Below are 20,377 nucleotides of genomic sequence, written 5' to 3'. Positions count from 1 at the left end.
AGCAGGGCTGACAGGGAAGTTGTGTTTGGCAGGTTGTGCAGAGAATGACACATTCCTAACCCAGAGCCATGGGATGGGGTGGGAGGAAGGAGCCTTAAGGATCAGCCAGTGCCACCCCAGCCATGGCAGGGACACCTCCCACTGTCCCAGGCTGCTCCAGCCCCAATGTCCAGCCTGGCCTTGGGCACTGCCAGGGATCCAGGGGCAGCCCCAGCTGCTCTGGGCACCTGTGCCAGGGCCTCACTGCCCTCACTGCAAGAAAACTTTCATCTAAAACAAATTAAACCTGGTCTAGCTTCCAGCCCTTTCCTCTGTCCCAGTGCAGAGCCTGGCTCTGGGCAGGGACAGGAGGGACTCCAACCACGGCCAGGCAAACCTGGCTAGGGGAGATGGGGAGTGATTTCCTCGGCTGAAAACAAGTTTGTATCTGTAGCAGCCATCAGCTGACTGTCTCCAGTGAGATCTCCATGGAAACACCACCCCTGAGGATGCTGCTGTGTTGACAGGGCGCTTCTGAAACGCTGACAGGGAGCAGCAGAGGATTCCAGCTCCATTCACCTCTGGGCATGGGAAGGACGATTCCTCTTCCCAGAGAGCACTCATCCAAACGTAGGACAGGGCTGCTCCATGGATACACATCACTACTGGTGTCATTATTGTCCATTTGCTCCTCAAAAAACCTTCAGAGCATTTCAAACTATTTCTCTTTTCCCAAAAAGGAAGGAATTTCTGTATCACTGATCAGCTCCTTCCACTGCCTCCCTCACATGGTGGAAGAGCTTCCATGACAGAAGGGATCAGGCACAGAAAAATGGAGGGAGTGTGCAAGGCAGCTCAGGAGTGGAAAGACAACACAAATATAAATATTAGGTAACAAATATAAAACATAAATACAACAAGAAACAAACAGCTGCTCCATAGGATTGACTGTTTGCCAGAGTTAAATTTGAGAAATCCTGGATTATTAAGAGAAATATAACTGGAGTGGCTTCAAAATGAAGAGAGTAGGTTTAGATTGGATATCAGGAAAAAATTCTTCCCTGGCAGGGTGGGCAGGCCCTGGCACAGGGTGCCCAGAGCAGCTGGGGCTGCCCCTGGATCCCTGGAAGTGTCCAAAGCCAGGCTGGACAGGGCTGGGAGCACCTGGGACAGTGGGAGGTGTCCCTGCCATGGCAGGGGTGGCACTGGATGGGTTTTAAGATCCCTTCCAATCCAAATTCAATTCTATGAAATATTTTGTGTCCTGTGTATAAATCAAAGACACCCCAAACTCTTATCTCCCCTTCCTGCAGCTCAAGGTGCTCTGGATCCATCAGCAGGACCAGTGCCCACCCCAGCCCCGGATCAGCCCAGCTGGGCATGGGCAGGGCTGGGGCTCTCCCCCAGGACACAGAGCAGGAGGAGCAGGCACAGGGAGAGGCTGTGCTCAACAGAGCTGGAATTTTACACCACAGATTCTACCTAAGCTCGTTTTAATCAAATTTCCACCCTGAAATGTTAACTTGACAACCTGTATGGGTCAGCAGAGGATCTCATCCATCCCTCCTGTGCCAGGACCCCTGGAATCTCAGTGACTCCTGCTCAGGCCAAAGAAACTGTCTGGCCAAGAATCCCTGTGCTAGGTTACTGAAGGGAATAACTGCAGATCTACCAATAAAACTGATTTATAGCTGCAGAAATGTGAGAATTCTCAGAGACAGAGACCTGCACAGACCATTAACTGCTCTTGTCCTGAGGAACTGCAAAGCAGCCACACGACCAACACTGAGCCAAAATACAGCCAAAAAACCAACAAATATTGAGCCAAAAATACAACCAACACTGAGCCAAAAATACAACCAACACTGAGCCAAAATACAGCCAAAACAGCCAACACAGGACCACCCTAGGGCTCTCTGCAGGAATGGATATTCCATTTTAGACATGCCTTTTATTGGTGAAAAAGCAACAATTGCTGACATTTCTTAGTAACAGATATTCTGTGAGGAACCTGAAATTGTACTTGACTTGCTCACCTCTAATTTTTAAGGCATTAAGAATTTTAGAGGGAAATGTTCAAGTGACCAACAAATTATCTGGTCTTGTGCTGTTGTAAATGTACAATGTGCACCTTTACACCCATCAGGCACACAGGTAAAACACACTGTTCTACACCTGTGATAAACACAGATTTATCTCATTAGTCCTGCAGTCAGTGAATCTCAGTGACCTGGACACTCTGCTTAAAGTAAGGGTGGAGAAACCAATACTGAGAAATCCTGATGGATAAAATCCCACCTTTTCCATGTCACCAAAAAACACATCTGGGAACACCTGGAAAATCAGGTGTGGAAAACCCCTCTGTTAAAAGGCTGTGAGTGTGTAGATGTTTGAGCTCTGCTGGGAGGCTGGGGGTGTCTGCACCCCGGTTTGCACCAGCCTGGGGGTGTTTGCACCCTGGTTTGCACCAGCCTGGGGGTGTCTGCACCCCGGTTTGCACCAGCCTGGGGGTGTTTGCACCCTGGTTTGCACCAGCCTGGGGGTGTCTGCACCCCGGTTTGCACCAGGCTGGGGGTGTTTGTACCCCAGTTTGCACCAGGCTGGGGGTGTTTGTACCCCAGTTTGCACCAGCCTGGGGGTGTTTGTACCCCAGTTTGCACCAGGCTGGGGGTGTTTGCACCCTGGTTTGCACCAGCCTGGGGGTGTTTGCACCCCGGTTTGCATGGGCACACAGCCCCATGGCACACACCAGGATGTGCTGCCAGCCCCTCTGAGCATGGAGACACCGGTGCTGGGACAGAACAGCAGCCAGGAAAAGCTCCCACAGCTGCTCAGGGCAGCTTCCTTTCAAAACAAGAGGCACTGCCATGGAGACACTGCCTGCTGCAGCCAGGATTCCTACTGGGAGTAGCTACTCCATGGATACACTGTGCTGAGTGCCCAGCTGAGGCTGATGCCCAGCAAGGAGGGCAGGAGGAGACTCTAAACCCAACATTGTGGATGCAGCCAGAGCTAATCATCCCCTCCACATCTGCAGATGAGATTTCACCCTCACCCTAATCCCATCCCTGCCCTCCCAGCAATACAGAAATGCCAGGTTTGTCATTTCTCCAAATGCAAACATCCCAATAAATCCGTGCAGGGCATTTCCCAGCAGCCAGGCAGGCTCTGGAGGTTGGAGATAACCAGAGCACTGTCACCTCGGGCTGAGGGAGACAAGCAGGCAGCTGAATCCTGCTCCAGGATGCTGGAGAGCAAAGCTGAGGTGCTGCCCACCCCCTTCCATCCTTGATAATCCACTGCATGGCAGCTCCACCCTGCTACCCCCAAGGCCAGACCTCACTGTAATTCTGAGTCTAGCTTTGGAAAGATTTACATTAAACATGAACAAATATAAAAAAATAAAAATAAATAAATTCAAGCATGACCTGAAGGATCAAACAAACCCTCAAAAACACAGGAATAGTGCCATGAGGTGCTGTGAAATGCCAACCCCTTACAGGGCCAGGATCCTGCACACAGCAAAGAAAATTGAAACAGGGAGGGAGCAGAGAAGTGTAAGAGGCAGTTTGGGGTTTAGCTTTTATTTTATGCACCAAAATTAAAAGCTAATACAATCATAGAATCATAGAACCATGAAATACCCTGAGTTGGAAGGGACCCACCAGGATCATCCAGCCCAACTCCTGGCCCTGCCCAGGACACCCCAACACTCCCACCCTGATGCTTTGGTGTTGCAATAACTGCACTATAACTTTTATAAGGACATTAAATGTATTAGAAACTGTAACCCAAGGACTTTTTCCATTTTATGGATATGAAAATGGAGCTACAGAGTAAAGACACTGCCCTGAAAGAGCCCCAGATGAGGATCCCCAGAGCTGTACTCACGTTGTAGAGGGGGATGGTCTTCATCACCTTGTACTGCTTCATGGGGTCCATCTTGTACAGGTGTCTGTCAGTGATGAAAATGGCCCTGTCCTCCACCTTGTTAAAGCGATTCACCTGCAGAGAGACACCCTGTCAGTCCCACTGATCACTGCAGGAACACAGGAAACAAAACTGTGCAGTGCTAAGTGCCAAACCCACACAAAAATGCCCCAAACTTACACAATGGTACCCCAAACTCGTACAGAAATACTCCAAAGTCACACAACAAACATTGTAAACTCACAAACAGCCAAAACTCACACAAAAATACCTCAAACTCACAAAACAAACACCCTAAACTAACAAACAACCCAAACTCACACAGCTCCTAAACAAGTTTTCTCCTCAGACCCATGAAAAGGGAACACAGTCCCTGTAATCCCATTTTACAAACAGGGACAGAGGATCAGCATTCGCAGTCATCCAGCAGCGCTGTGGCACCCTGGGCAATTCCAGGGCTTCACTCAAACCAAGGCCAGATGCTTCCCCCTGCCACACTGAAGCCCTGTCCAAGTGGAGCCTGATCCCTGCTGTCCCCACGTCATCCATGAGCCTTTGGCACCCCAAAGGTCCCATGGAAATCCCTGCATGCAGAGCCAGGCTGCACCAGGGGCTTTGGGCCATCCTTGTTCTGGGTCCTGTCCCTCCATCCCTTGTCCCCAGTCCCTCTCCAGCTCTTCTGGAGCCGCTTCAGGCCCTGGAAGGGCTCTGAGCTCTCCCTGGAGCTTCTCCTCTCCAGGTGAGCACCCCCAGCTCTCCCAGGCTGGGAGAGCTCCAGCAGCTCCACCTCACCCAGGTTATGGGATGCCCTGAGCACTAAACACTCACCAGGCAGGATGCAAAGTTTTGTCAGAAGTGCATAAGAAAGTAGGACACAAAGTAGAAATTGTTTTTCACTGAGGCAAAACCAGAGTCATCAGCGTATCACAGTCACTGAGGTATTTATTAATCAACTGAGAAGAGGAGACAAGGGTAAGACGTGATGAGGAGGATGAACATAAATAGGATTTTCCAGGGTGAAATCAGGAGACAACGGGAGAACTTAAATATCCTCAGTCAAGAGGCAGCAGAGTGACAAAGTTCAGAGCAGATGAAGGCAAAAAATGCAAATTGGGGAGCTCTGTGACAGCTTTACATTAACGGCACTGACTCAGAAAAAGCAACCGAGGATGATTTCAGACAGCTCTGGAGACATCTTGGCACAACAACATGAGGCAGCTCAGAAAAAGCAGAATGATGGCACAGACAAGGGATAACATGGGAATAATGTCCTGGAAGCCATGGGCTCACCTGGAACAGCCTGTGAAGGACCAGGGTGGTGAGTGTGAAGGAGACTCCGGTGGCTCAGAGAAGGTGAAGGACATGATTGAGGGGCTGGGAAGTCTCACAGGAAGAGATGCTGAGTAACCAGGATTATTTTAGGGAGCAGATGAATGGGAGAAAAAAAGTCTAAAGGCTATGAAACACCAAATGGCCCTGAGGAAGCAGGTTAGGAGTGCCTGGTCCACATGTCGGGTGCTGGAGCAGAGCAGCACCGGCTCCTCAGCCAGGATCTGGGGGAGCTCTGGGCTCTCCACACTCCAGGTCCTGGGAGCTGAACTAAAGTCCAGTCCCTGGGGCTGGATCTGCCCCTCAGAGCTCAGGTCAATGCTGGGGGCATTGATTTACTGTGATTTGTTTGAGTTCACTGACACAGTGAACACTCCCTTGCACTGCCATGACCCTGCCTGACTGCTGTCCATGGCCACCCCCAGCACCGAGCCCCCGCTGACAAAGGCAGCAAATTTCTGCTGCTGTGACACCAGAGCCACCCCAGGGCAGGAGGTCCTGTGGCTGCTGCCTGGGAAGCAGAGATGGGAAGCACACTCAGCTTTCACAGAGTCAGAAAGGCTGTTAAAGCCCACTGAGATCACCGAGTCCAACTGTTCCTCCAGCACTGCCAAGGCTGCCACTGACCCCTGTCCCCAGGTGCCACACGGCTTTGAAACCCCTCCAGGGCTGGGGACTTCACCACTGCCCTGAGCAGCTGTGCCAATGCCTGACCACCCTTTCTGTAAAGAAATTTTCCCTAATATCCGATCTAAACCTCTCCTGGTCCAGCCTGAGGCCGTTCCCTCTCCTCCTGTCCCTGTTCCCTGGGAGCAGAGCCCGACCCCCCCCGGCTGTCCCCTCCTGCCAGGGACTTGTGCAGAGCCACAAGGGCCCCCTGAGCCTCCTCTGCTCCAGGCTGAGCCCCTTTCCAGCTCCCTCAGCCCCTCCTGGGGCTCCAGACCCTTCCCAGCTCCATTCCCTGCCCTGGACACGCTCCAGCCCCTCTGTCCTTCCTACCATGAGGTGCCCAGAACTGACCCAGGGCTGGAGGTGCCCCAGCAGTGCCAGCTCAGGGGACAGTCACCACCCTATTGCTGATCCAAGCCAGGTGTCCTTGGCCTCTGGCACATCTGAACTTACCTTCAGGCACTGCTTCAGCACCCCAAAAGTGTATTCCAAGCCAATGGAATACTGGGGGAGTTCTACAGGCATGTTTTAAATTCCACTTCTTTCTCATGGCTCCCCCCTGGTTTTAGTATTGAAATTCAGCTAAAGAAATGTAGCAAAGGAGAGGCCCAGCAGCTCATCTCACCTGAGGAGCAAATTCTCACATCCTTCCAGCTCTTTCCAAGCAAAGGAGGCTTCAGGTGCCTTGTGCACCTTGTCTTAGTTTAGGGCAAATTAGGAAGGAAAACTTGCATTTATGCATAATGCATTTATGCAGTGCATTTATGTAGATAATACCTGCTGTGGGTTAAGGTAAAAACTGCCCCAGTGGGGAGCAGGCACAGAAGGGACTCCCACCCCAGTGCAAATCCCACTGCTGGGCTTGTAGGAGTAAGGACAGGCCTTCTGTTCTCAGCTCCAGCTCACTCCCTCCCGGAGAACAGCCCTTCCCAGCATTGTGTTCTCTGCACCTTCTGGGCATTCTGTATTTTTATCCTGTTGATCCAAATGAATCAATCCTAATTTAGCTTCCTGACAAGCTTGTGGGGGAAATGAAGGTCTGGCCTAAAGCTGGAAAATCTTCAAGGAAGTTTTTCAGGTCTCTGCCAGTAGCTTCTGGGCACCGTAGGGCACCGGCCTTTGGAAGAGATGATCCTCTCAAGGGAGCTTGGTGCCACAGGTGACAAGGGAAAAGTGGGAAGAAAAGCCTTATTTTAAAGAAAATAGAGAGTGTTGTTTCCTAGGTGATCCAACAAAATCTGGAGATTTGCATGAAATATGCTTTTGGTTTCTCCTAAGGCAAAAATCTTGAAAATTTCCTTTGAAAAAGTGAAGAGCACCACAACGCTCAGAAAAGATAGATTTTTCCACAGGCAGGGATGACCTGCTTCTACCTGTACCTACTGCAGGGAAGCAAGCACACAGTCCATTCCCCTCCCCCAGTGAGGCTTCAAAGCCTCTTCAGAGCCCTTCTGTAAAAACTGCTCCAAACAGAGGCCCCCCTTATTATTCAGCTCAAGCTGCTGAATTCGGGCCCTCACACAGGCAAAGAAAACTTAACCAGCAGCTCAAACCTTGGAGGGCAGTTCCTGGAATAAATTTACTTCTTAGACTTAAAAACATAAAATTATTGAGGTTGGAAAAGCCCTCCCAGCCCATTGAGTCCAACCTGTGCCCAATCCCCACCTTGTCACAAAGCCCAGAGCCACATCCAGGTGTTCCCTGGGCACCTGCAGGGATGGGGACTCCAACACCTCCCTGGACAGCCCCTTCTAATGCCTGACCACCCTTTCCAGGAAGAAGTTCTTCCTGATCCAGAATCTTCTAGATTCTTCCTGAAGAATTAATTAGATCCATGTCAGTCATCAGCTAAAAAAATTCTGTCTCAATGAATTTAACAAACCAATATCTGACAGGACACAGGGTGTGCTCTACTCATAAATGTGTTTAAATAGGTGAGCTCTGGGCTCAGCCTGTGTCTATTCAAGTTGCCCGGTATTCATGCTTTTACTATGATTTTTGTGCAAAGAAAGAGTCCATTAGACTGAACATTTCCAAGAGCTGACACCTGACATTGCTGTTGACAGTCAACAACTACTTTAAACGTGCTTTGGTGACTCAGTACCTGAAGGAAGCCACAAAGGAACGCTGATGCTGCTTTCATTCAGCCCAGCTCACCAAAGTGCCCTTTAACACCTTCCCACTAACACCCTCCTGCCTCAGGAAAGAGCAGGAGCAGCAGTTTTTGCTCAGGAATCCTCAAATAAGCTGAATCATGAAAACACACCACAGATGAACTTGGGCAACCCTTTTTTGTGAATTGCTGCTTTGTTCAGGAGAATTATTTAAGGGAAGCAATGAAATCACCTGATAATTACAATTTCATTTCTATAATTCACTCTTCAGGCCCCTGTTAAAGCTTCACATGAACCAATTTTCAGCAGAGAACAAACACAACCTGTAAAACCCACAGGGAACCAGTTTTAACCTGAGGGATGTGACAAATCTGCCTTGGGCACGGGGCCAGGCTGCACGTGCCAGCACCAAGTGCCACTGTGGGCCAATAAGGTCTGGTAGGACATGGGGAAGTCAAGGCTAAAGAGAAGAACACTGATGATTTATTTGTTAAAAATTCAAAGGGAAGAATGCAGCGATGAGGAGAGATTCCCTCTGCCCCAGCACCAAGGGTCACCCAGGGACTGGCCTTACTCTGGGGTAAGAGGCAGGATGCCAAGACTTGTACTTCTGACCAGAGAAACAACTTCATTTTAAACAGCTTAGGATGGGAATTGTTTCCTGTGAAGGGCAAAGGGAGGCTGAGGCACTTCCCAGCCTGTGCTCCTGCAGTCAGAGCAGAGTCACTCCCCCTGTCCAACAGCTCTCACTGGTGCTTGCTCTGCAGATCCAGCACAGAACAGGTGACCTGAGGAAGTGCCTTGCTTGGAAAGGGAAACGCTAAATTCTCAAATGTCAGATCTTTGTCCTGTTAACCTTCAAATCTCAGCACTGTTTGTGTTCCCTGCTCTTTGCTCATCAGGCTCACTCAGATATTTCCTGTCTGTACGAGCAGGAAGACGAACTCCCCTCAGGGAGGGGAGACATCCGAGTGTGGGTCTGGATGGGATGGTGACATGGAGATGCTCTGCAATCACCAGGCTTACACTTCCTTGAGGAAGGCACAGCGCTGCAGTCCTATCAGCAGTGCTGAGACTGTGGAATCATGGAGTGGTTTGTGTTTGGAGGGACCTTAGAGGCCACCCAGTGCCACCCCTGCCATGGCAGGGACACTTTCCAGTCCCAGGTGCTCCAAGCCCTGTCCAGCCTGGCCTTGGACACTTCCAGGGATGGCACCTCCCTGCTGACGGCTCCAAAGCCATGCCAGGAATCCCCAGCTGAGAAGGCCTGCAGGGGATCAAGTCCTACCTCTCTGTGAGAAGAAAGCAACAACAATTTAACCATTCAAAAGTTAAAAGGAGTTACAAGATAATTTAAAACCCACAAGGCTGCAAGTCTATAACCCTGCAATATTTGTGATTTCAGCTGAGCTGCCCTTTTAATGCACCCACAGTCAGCTAAAGCTTTGCCTGTGAGAGCACTGAAAGCATTTCAGACTCAGGAGAAATCTACTTTATGATAGGTGACACCTATTCCATCCCCATTCTGCTTCTACTATTGAAGTGCTGGCATCTCAATGCAAAAAAACCCACAGAAAATGGATTTTTCCAGCACAGTCACAGTACAGAAACAGAGCCTGTTGGAATGCTCAGGGATTCCTCCACACACCAAAACCAACAAATGCTGCTCTGACGCTTGTCTGAAGGCAGAAGCTCTGTCCTGGCAGTTAGGGAACAGGATAAAGGGTGGATCTGTGCCTCAGGAATCTGCTTTACCCTGTGCTTGCACAGGAGATTGTCCTTGAGAGCTGAACCAGGAGCAAGAGAAACAAGGGCTGGTGAGCTGCATAGCAGTGAACAGGATAAAACTCCCACGCTGGGTCCATCACACACAGACCCCCAGTGATCCCCTCAGCAGCACTCCCATCCAAACCCACAATTCCCAGCATCACATCTCTAACAACTGCATACTGTCCTTTCTACAGTTATCCCACTTTAGCCAGAAACTTCAACTGGAATCAGTTCATTAGATGAGTTAGAAGAGGAATTATTTTGTTTTCAGCCTAACCTTAAAAAAGCCAGGGGGAATTCTGCACTGGGAGGTTGTAAAGAGGAAGTTTGGATTCAGACTCACCTGCTCCTCCTTTAATCCTGACACCACCACTCACCCAAACCACTCACTCCAGCAGGAAACCCTGTCCTCACAGAGAACATGGTCACAGCAACATCAAAATCCACTGAAATATTTTTGCTTGGAAAGCAATTAGAGATTTCTATTTTTACAAACAGTTGAATAAACAATACAACTCACTACTGCTTGCAAAGTTTTATTATAAAGTGAGATTTTGTGCTGCTGAATGAATTGTGTAGACGCAATATCTGCAGAATCATAAGGAATAACTGTACACATGGGGACCAACTGCAATATTCACAAATAAAAAGAATGTACAGCTTCTTAAGAACACCTGAACATCCACAGCACTGGCCTGCCACTAAAATTGTGTTTGTCTGCTGGCTTTGCAAAATTCTAAATATCCTTCCCTGACAGATATTTCAAACCAGCATCATTAGGAGCTACCCACAACAATTAAGCAACTCTGATTTTTTAGTTGTTTAAACCTTCCAACCAAATTAACAAAAACCCCAATTCTGCTACAAAAAATGTCAGACCCGAATGAGTTGTGCAGAATGAAGTGATTTTATCATGAAATCATGGAATAGTTTAGGTTGAAGGGTCCTTAAAGACCATTCAGTTCCAACACTCTGCACGGGCAGGGACTCTACAATTTATTTGTGCCTCTGACATGATGAGGCCCCAGCAGCCACCCAACCTTGCTCCACCCAAAAACCCCTGATGCAGCTCCTTGGAACTGCTCTGAGCTGCTGTCCAAGCATCCCCAGAGTCACCTCCTGGTTGCACTGGTCAGCCAGGCCCCCACAGCCCCGTTACCTTGCGCACGTGGCAGGAGAAGAGGATGTTCATGTACTTGTCCTTGCGCTTCAGCTCTCTGGCCACAGGGGTGAAGGAGCCTGAGCTCTGGGGGCTGTCTGGTTTCTGGAAGAGCAGAGACAGGCTCAGGACTCTCCTTGGGCTGATGGAAGAGGGGCTGGCAGTGGCACAGCTGGGACATGGCTCCCTCCACCCTTCTTTGTGCTTTGGGAAACCAAACCTTAACACACCAAAATGCTCCAAGGAAGGACGGAGTAAAGAGAAGCAATCAAACCTGCCTAGAGAGAATTTCTTTGTTCCTGTTCAGTCTGCTGTCCTTCATTCTATCCAGCATGAAGTCTGGCTCTGCCTGTTTGCAGAGCCAGCTGATGGCACTGCTTTAATGCAGCTGGTGCTGCTCAGGATTCACAAAAATCACTCCTAGTGCAGTGGAAGTCAAGGTTTTGAACCCACATAAACAGAGGAAATGTCCAAATACTTCTCCTCCCAAGAAACCAACGCCCATTTTCCTGGATTTCCCCCTTTCAGCACCCTGAGCCCAGGTCCCTTTCACTCACCAGTGCGATGTAGTTCCCCTGCCAGGCTCTCTGGAGGCCAATGTCAGCCCTGTGGCCCTTCAGCAGCTCCATGGCAGCGACCTTGGCCCTCAGCTGGGGTAGCGCTTCTGGGGGCACGCTCCGGATGAGCTCGGCTGCTCTCCACCTGCAACCAAAGCAAGGCCTGGCTCAGCCCCACAGCCTGGACCTCTCCCAGGAGGGACTCCAAGGACACCCTCAGAGTCCTGCCTGGGCATTCCTAAAGCTCCAAAGGTCAGTTGATGGTTTAAAGTCACGTCTCACCTCCAACCCTGGCAGGTCTGGGTGCCACACTCCCCACCCCACACTCACAAGTCAACCACTGGTGCATCTGTTTGCAATAAAGTGCTTGCAAGCTCATTTTTGGGTTCATTTACAGCACTATTCTCTAATTTGGCCTCTCAGTTCCAGCTGCACCATGGAACAGGGCAGGGCAGCCCATCCACTGCTCCACACCACACCCCAGCCCTCGGCAGCAGCACCAGAGCTCCAGGATTAATGCTATAAAAAGGCTTTTTAGCAACTAAAATTTTGTGGTTCTGATAATTGAGCTAATTCTGAAAGCAGGGCTCTCTCCCCAGACAGGCTGTGGGTGGATGGATGTCTCTCCTGAAAGAGACAGCTGGGGAAAATAACAAAGCTGACTTGATCTAGAGCTGCTGGAACCACCCTGCAAGCTGATGACTGGACAGGAGGTCTCTGAAAGCTCCTCCAGCCAACATTTCTCTTGTTCAGCCACTCTCAGAAGTCATCATTTCTCAAACTGGAATTGTAACTACTTTGCCTACAGCTTCCCAGAGAAAAAAAATCACCAGCCTTTAGATACTGGGAGGTTTAATGAAGGTACAAACACCTGTTCTGCACACAGAACATGGGTGACAAGGGGAACATCGTTCATTTCACTGCAGAAAAACACCGGCTCACTCAGAGAAGCCTTGAGGAAATCGAGAAGATTCTTTTCCTCCTCCCCCTCATCCAAGAGCAGGTGCTCTTTCTTTTCAAAACCAACCAGAAAGGCCAGGAAGGGGCCAAGGAAGGAAACACAATGTTTATCACAATGGAATAACCTGCTCTGGTGGAAGGTGCCCTTGCCCATGGCAGGGAGTGGAACTGGACGGGCTTTAACATTCAAACCATTCTGGGATTCTGCGATTCAACAACAAATCTCTGGATCAGAATTATCCGCGTGGTCAAGGGCACGAAGCCAGCGACACCCAACTCGTGTTCTTCAGCCGGCTGTCCCCGGTTGAAGCAGCGGCTGTGACACGGCTGTACCTGTGGTAGATGTCCTTCAGAGCCTCCTCGAAGCGCTGCAGCACCTTGGGCGGGGTGGGCCAGGGGACGGTGCGGCCGCGGTCGGGCAGCAGGCGCACGTCGCGGAAGCGCCGCACCACCTCGCGCAGGTAGGCCCGGACCTTGTGGCGCCGGTAGTGCCGCACGATGGTCACGGCCGCCCTCGTCCGCCGGTAGCGCAGCCGGGCCAGCGTGCCCCTCCACACCTGCACCGGGGACACACAGCACGGGATTCAGCACGGACAGCAGCACAGCTCATGGCTTTGCACTCCTCCTGTACTACACGGATTCACAGTTTTATTTCAGGGGAAGGGACTTCCCAGTGCCAATCAAATTCAGGTAGAACAAGACTGAAAAACGCTGTCTGTGACTGAGATCCCCTCATGAGAGAGGCATGGACCTGCTGGAGCAAATCCAGAGGAGGCCACGGAAATCATCAAATGGCTGCTCTGGAGCCAGGCTGGGAGAGCTGGGAATGTTCACCTGGAGAGGAGAAGCTCCAGGGAGAGCTCAGAGCCCCTTGCAGGGCCTAAAGGGGCTCCAGGAGAGCTGGAGAGGGACTGGGGACAAGGGATGGAGGGCCAGGAGCCAGGGAATGGCTCCCAGTGCCAGAGGGCAGGGCTGGATGGGATATTGGGCAGGAATTGTTCCCTGGCAGGGTGGGCAGGCCCTGGCACAGGGTGCCCAGAGCAGCTGGGGCTGCCCCTGGATCCCTGGCAGTGCCCAAGGCCAGGCTGGACATTGGGGCTGGAGCAGCCTGGGACAGTGGGAGGTGTCCCTGCCATGGGAGGCACTGGGTGGGATTTACAGCTCCTTCCAAACTAAAGCACTCCATGATTCTGTGTTAATTGAGAACAATTATTGAGAAACAATTTTAACTCTGATTAAAAAAAAGATTGCTCTGAAAATAGCCTGAGGTATATGTATTCTGGTCATGTGTGGAAAAACAACCAAATATGCAAACCAGAGGATATTCCCCAAACTTCTGGGATGGGGCCCAGCTTCTCTGTGAGGGAATGGGACCCAGTGTCACTGTGAGATTGTTTCTGCCTGGACAGCACCACAAGCAGAACACACAGCAGCTCCTGGGCTTCTCCTGGAAGCCCCTGCCAGGGGACACTCTGGGAGGTGGTGCTGGATGGCTGCTGCAGCGCTGATGTGACAGTGACAGTGACAGTGCATGGCAGCAGCTCCAAGGAGGAGCCCCAGGCAGGAGGAAGGTGCTGCTTCCATCCCAGAGGAATGGGCATTCCCGAGCAGCTTCCCCAGGGATCCCTCCCCACCCATCCTCACCCTCCAACACAACCCACTAAGCAGAAGACTCTATTTTTTTTCCTTGCAAAATTTAACTAGAGGGATAACGAGCCTCCTGCACCTGCCAAGAGCCTCCCTGCTCACCATGGTCCTGTCACAGACTTTATTTTCCTGTGAGAAAGATCCCACAGCACTGCTGGTGCACATCAAGCCTTCTATTTACAGAAAGATTAATTAATTACCCAAGGCAGTTTTCAACACGACAGTTGCTTTGTGAAGCTGATGTCAGAGGTTCTCCTGACAGCTTCACTGACAATCCTGCCATGCAGCTGAGAAAACCTCATGCAGCAACCAGTGCAGAGCTTTGAGGGGCTGCTCCTCTCTAAAAACCCCAAGTTTAAAGAGAAACACAGAGATTTTGGGTCCCTTCAAAACCCTTCAAAAGCAGAGAACTTTCTTCTTTCAACTTCTGTCAGAATTCTCTCTCCTTGTTCTCTTTTGGCCTCGCTGTCCCTTTAGGAGACATCTCCCATTCCCAACAGACATGACCTGCGGAGCTCTGGCAGACCCTGGGGAGTTGCTCGAGCACCCAGCACTTTATGGAGCATCAAACTCATCAGTGGAGACCAGTTCTGCTTTCACACACCAGAACAGAGCCCAGACCCTGCACAACCCTGCCCACATAGAATCACAGCCTTATAGAATGATTTGGGTTGGGAAAAACCTGAAAGATCCTCCAGTTCCACCCCTGCCATGGGGTGTCCCATTCCACTGTCCCAGGCTGCTCCAAGCCCTGTCCAGCCTGGCCTTGGGCACTGCCAGGGATCCAGGGGCAGCCCCAGCTGCTCTGGGCACCCTGTGCCAGGGCCTGCCCACCCTGCCAGGGAACAATTCCTGCCCAATATCCCATCCAGCCCTGCCCTCTGGCACTGGGAGCCATTCCCTGGGTCCTGTCCCTCCATCCCTTGTCCCCAGTCCCTCTCCAGCTCTCCTGGAGCCCCTTTAGGCCCTGGAAGGGGCTCTGAGGTCTCCCTGGAAGCTCCCCTTCTCCAGGATGAACATCCCCTCTAGTGGAAGGTGTCCTGCCCATGGCAAGGGTGGGACTGGATGGTTTTTACTGTCCCTTCCAACCTGAACCACTCTGGGATTCTGAGAACACCCAACACACCCGAGGTGACTGAAGGCCATGAGCTCTGTAGCAGCCCCAGCCCCTGCCAGGGCTGCTCTCCCAGGGAGGGTGTGGGAATAGAGAGCATTTCAGTGGGAAGCAAGGCAGGACATGGGACAGTGAAGGGAAAGGCGAGAGCAGGAAGCAAAAAAAGCCACAGCAGAAACCAGCAGCGCTGGACTGAGCACAGCAACCCAACCCAGGGAGCTGGGATTGAGAATCTCATCCCTCTGTGCAGATAAAATAATAAACAACACGTTCCTTATTTAATCCTTGAGGCCATCAGACACAGAGGAGGGAGCACCCCCTGCACACATGCTGGACTCAGCAGTCACTGCTACCATACTTGGTTACCACTGTGATTTTAGCTCAGATCTGGTGCAGCTTCAGCCATGCCAAGGCCCTCAGAGCTGCTGGGAAGCTCAAGGCTCGAAGCTTCCTGGCTAAACCAGACTTGCACAAGCCCTGGATTTCACCCAAAGTGTGTAAGGCTGGATTAAAGCTGGCATTTCCCTATCTAATGGCAGAGCAGGCTCTAAAACTCTGAATTTGACAGAATCACCAGCTAGGATCCAAGAACTGAGCGTCCAAAAAGTACTGGGGAAATTCTTTTGAAGAAAAGCAAAGAAGATTTGGATTTCTTATTAAACATACACTGAAGAGTCATAAAATGTACCTGTAAGGGATGTATGGACAACAAACAAAATCAACCGGGCAAAACCTTATTGCCAACTTCTCATTTTTGAATTTAGTAAGAACAGAAATGAGGAACAAAGGGCTCCAGGCTGCAGTGAAAGAATCCTTGGGCGTTACAGAGGCTCTCAAGAAAAGAACACACAGACTAAATCTGTGTAAGCTGCTCAAGACTTTGCAGAGCTTCACTTCTGTCAGCTGTTCCCTGGACCATTTGAGACACAGAACAAGGTCTTGATTTTGCTCCCTGGGACTGGAAGCAGATCTGCTGTTGAGGGGAGTCTCTCGCTGGGGTTACTTTTTCCACCAGTCAGACATCCCTGGAACAAAGGCTAGAACAGATTGCCCCGATGTTGTATCAGCTGCATCACTGCAGAAATTGGCTTCACAGCAAGAGGTGTCACAATTGTACAAACACTGGCCTCCCAAATCCAATTATCCAGCCCAGGCATGCCCCTGGCTACACACACAGCAAACTATTAATGAAAAGCACGTTCTCAAATCAAGTTGTCATAACTGGAGAACCCCCTGCCAGTGAGCACCTTCCACAGCACCACAGCAGCACCTCAAAGGTGAGGAAACAGTCACAGGGAAGGACAAACTTCTCCCAGGGAATGAGGGACAAATACTTTTTAAATTATTTTTTTTTCTGGCTTGGTGGTTTGCTCATGGCAGCTCACAGCAGCCCCTCAGTAATGCTGAGCTGCCACGGTGACCTGGCTGCCTGATGGTCCCAGGGAGCCTCCCAGAAACACAGAATGGTCAATTCTGGGGACAAGAGGAGGTGTCAAAGTAGGAAACTCCCTGTTGGGCAGGTACTTTGTGTAGCTGTGAGCAGCAGGACATAGACCAGACAAACAAAGATCACAGAATCTTGGAATTGCAGGATGGTTTGGATTGGAGGGACCTTAAAAATCATCCAGTTCCAACCCTCTGCCATGGGCAACCTTCCACTATCCCAGGTGGCTCCAAGCCCCGTCCAACCTGTCCTTGGGCACTTCCAGGGATCCAGAGGCAGCCACAGCTTCTCTGGGCACCCTGTGCCACTGCATTTCCAGAACAAGCAGTTCCAGGATGCTGGAGTGTTCCTGCCAGCTCACACCTTCCTCAGGTTTGAATATTGGGAGATCTCTACCCAATGCACCTTTTCAATTCTGCCCCACCTCCAGTTCATAACCCAGGAACATTCAGCCCTGTAAAATGAAATTAAACATGTCAGAGTTCAGAGGGGAGTTTCCATGGCCTGTAACCAATTCTCCTGTTGCTGAGGTACTGCTCTGCTGTGTGTTGGGGGCCAAAGAGGTCCAAACCCCAAGAGAAGGATTTGTGCATCCAGGGTTCTGCTTCTTTCCTTTATGCCTCCACAACCAAGGTAAGATCCAAGGGATTTTCATGCCCAGTTCTGAAGAGATCCAGCAGATCATCCCTCTGAGACCCAACAGCCACAGGCACCTCATAATTCCCACTTCAATCCAGCCACATCCCAGCCAGCTGGGGGCTTCAGAATTTGCATTTAGAGAGTCCTTACAGCAAGAGTAAAGCAGCCTGGGATGGCAGAGCCCTGTGGCATCCCTCCCACAGGCAAGAATAAATCCATACTTCCTTTCCCCCCTCCTGTGTCATTCCCTGCTGGTTAACCTGATTTCCCATGGGAGTGAGACTGAAGATCACCCTGTCCCTGCCTGACCTCCTGAGATTGCCCTGACAGCTCCTGAATCTCAAGCCAGCTCCCACCCAAGCTGACAGAGGAGCAGGAGCCTCCAGGAGGCAAAGTCCCTTTATCTTTCAGGAAAAATCAGCCGCAGGGCAGAAGGAGCCTGAAATCAGAGTGACATTGCTGGAACGGCTTCAGCTCCAGTTCCAGAGCCATCTGCCTCCTCAAATCCCAAATCCCAACCAGCAGACATGGAGCCACCGACTGCCAGCCAAGCGCCACAGGCAGAGGAGCCCAGGAAGGTCTGGCAGCATTCCAGAGGGGTGAGGAGGTGGAAATGTGTGTGGGGCACGAGGGAGGGGGTGGAGGATGCCATGGCTCCCAAAAAACCAGCTTGATGAGAGTTGTCCAAGTGACCCCCCTGGAGCAGACTCCAAGGCAGTCGATTGTGCCATGGATCAGAGCCCAGGGAGGGAGCAGGAGCAGAGGGACAGGACATGGAATGGATTGTCCCTGTGAGGAGAGCCCAAGGAGACACAGCAGGGGAGGGGAATAACCAGCAGCATGTGTTGATTTCTCAGTGTGAGCAGGCAGGGAAGTGCCCACGAGCAAATCATGGACACAAGAGCAGACACATGGTGATTATGTGAAAATGGAAAAAAAAGGAGCTTTTTGGCTTAAACCCCCTGCAAAGAACACCAAAAACCAAACAACAAACCAAACAACATTCCCCCATCCTGCCCCCACCCACAGTCTCTCCTCACCTCTTTCAATACCTTTGCCTTCTCTATGCTTTGTCCTCCTAAAATTCAGGGCAGGAAAAACTGAGAGGGCAACTGAAATCAGGACTAAGGGGCTGAGAGACGAATAGAGAGAAAGGAAAGGCTGGGAAAACAAAGTCTGAACACAGCTCAAACTCCTGACCATTACAAAGAATATTTATTTCAACAGCTCATCCCAGTGAGGGAGTTCCTTGCTGTTCTTTCTTCACTCTCTGGAAACCTCTACCAATTCCACAGCCTTTTAAATGTGATGTTTCTATGAAACATCAACCATGGAATCCCAAACCCCAGTTGGAAGAGACCTTAAAGCCCACCCAGTCCCACCCCTGCCAGGGGCAGCTTCCACTATCCCAGATTGTTCCAAGCCCTGTCCAACCTGGCCTTGGGCACTCCCAAGGATGGGGCAGCCCCAGTTTTCCTCCAGCCCCTTTTATTCCCACAGTCAAGGCCACCCCAGAGGTGGAAGTGAACCCTGGGGACACGAAAAGCTCCAGACCAAGGGATGCTCTCCTGCCCAGCCTGGGTTCAGTGATCCCATGTTCCAAGGGATGGTCCCTGTGCAGCAGCTGCTTTGGCAGCTTCTAAAACAGGGACTGGCACAAACAGCATTCAGCCAAAGCAAGAGACACATCTCAGATTAAGGGGAGCACTGATGTTTTTTTTCTAAAGAATGTTTAATTCACGTGCTTTTGGATTAAAATTTAATAGATTAAAATTTAGATGAATGGCAGGGGAGATCTGAACACATCTTTAGAATCAGTTTAAAAACCTCACTGAGCTTCCAACAGAGTTTCTAAGATTAAAGAAACCTCACCCAGATCACATCCATCACCTCAGCAGAACATAAATCCTCCACACCAATCTATGCACTACAGCCTTGTCTGCAGGCTGCAAGCTGGTCCATGCTCTGAGTGTGCCATTAAAAAATGAGAAAAAAAGGGAAGAAGGAAAGGAAAACAATTAAATGGGCCCTGCAGAGCACAGGGAAAGCCAGCAGAGCAGCAAGGGTGGGCCCAGGATGCAGTGACCGCCTTGCCTGTACATCTCCCATGGAAAAAGGGATAATCTAGATTTGACCTAGATGCTGCAATCCCTGTGAGTGCAGAAGAAAACCCACACAGCTCCCAGTCCAAACACATGAGCGAGCAAATGAATGTCCAGGATTCAGCAAACAAACCCAGCACGGCTAAATAAAACCCCAGAGTTGTATTTTGGAGCAGTTGTGCAAGGAAACAAACCTTGGAAAACTCCTCCATTCCAGCTGCACCACAAACACCTCCTCCCACCACCCTCCTTCGGCCCAGCCCAGACTGCTCCATGATCAATATTCCATGTGCCCCAGCACATGGTTTGCCCTCCAGGCAGCCCAACTGGCAAGAATCAAACAAACCCCATAATTCAGGCAGGCAGGACGCTCCCAGCTCAGCTCTGAAGGCTCTCACACGAGCAGAGTTATTAAATATTCACGTGCCAGAGCAGAGGAGCCTCACACACGGCAGCCATGGGGCCCTGGAGAAACGCTTCCGTCAGTGATGCCAGTCTGACTGCTCCAAAGGGTCATCACAGAGCAGGGGTGTGATGGAGAGCCTCAGACCTCACTCACAGCCCCAGTTTGTGATCTGCCTTTTCCCAGTTTGAGTAAATGCGGATCCCACAAAGGTTTGAGGCAAAGGGTTTAAATCAAAGGTTCCCTGCTTTCCCAGACCACCTCAGACAGCAGTGAGGGGCAAGAGCTGCTGCATTTGCTGAGAGCTGTTTTCTCTTTTCACATAAGTCAGCTGAACAATGTTCATTCTATTGTTTTGCTTAACAGCAACAATATTCCACATGCTGGAAAGAGAGAAGGGTCCCGCTCTGAGGTTAATTAGCTGGCACTAACAAGAGTGTGTTCAATAATGAACATAAAAATCACCAAAGGAACCATTCTTCAGCAGGTCCCAGGTGTGGGATGCAGCCAGGTCTCGGCTGCAGATTCCTCCTGCAACTCCTTCTGCAGCTCAGCCACGGC

The 20,377-nt window shown here is 50.6% G+C and overlaps 1 protein-coding gene across 2 annotated transcripts in view; it reads right to left on the bottom strand.

Annotated features, from left to right (window-relative positions):
* Window positions 1-20,377, bottom strand: part of MYO1D (myosin ID) — a 153,687-nt gene that overhangs the window by 59,143 nt on the left and 74,167 nt on the right. The window contains exons 17-20 of one of the 2 annotated variants that reach the window (XM_005532618.3): window positions 12,801-13,024; window positions 11,508-11,652; window positions 10,951-11,055; window positions 3,871-3,984 (exon numbers count right to left, since the gene is read on the bottom strand). In XM_005532618.3, the coding sequence (XP_005532675.1) occupies window positions 3,871-3,984; window positions 10,951-11,055; window positions 11,508-11,652; window positions 12,801-13,024 (588 nt within the window). The remainder of the gene's footprint in view (window positions 1-3,870; window positions 3,985-10,950; window positions 11,056-11,507; window positions 11,653-12,800; window positions 13,025-20,377) is intronic. The other variant, XM_014261171.2, reaches the window with a different exon arrangement.

The sequence above is a fragment of the Pseudopodoces humilis genome, chromosome 29, assembly GCF_049639895.1.
Source record: "Pseudopodoces humilis isolate 2021_Gansu_Grassland_sample_001 chromosome 29, ASM4963989v1, whole genome shotgun sequence".
NCBI classification, from domain to species: domain Eukaryota; kingdom Metazoa; phylum Chordata; class Aves; order Passeriformes; family Paridae; genus Pseudopodoces; species Pseudopodoces humilis.
Note: the sequence above shows the minus strand (reverse complement) of the source record. Positions and strands in the feature narration are given on the sequence as shown.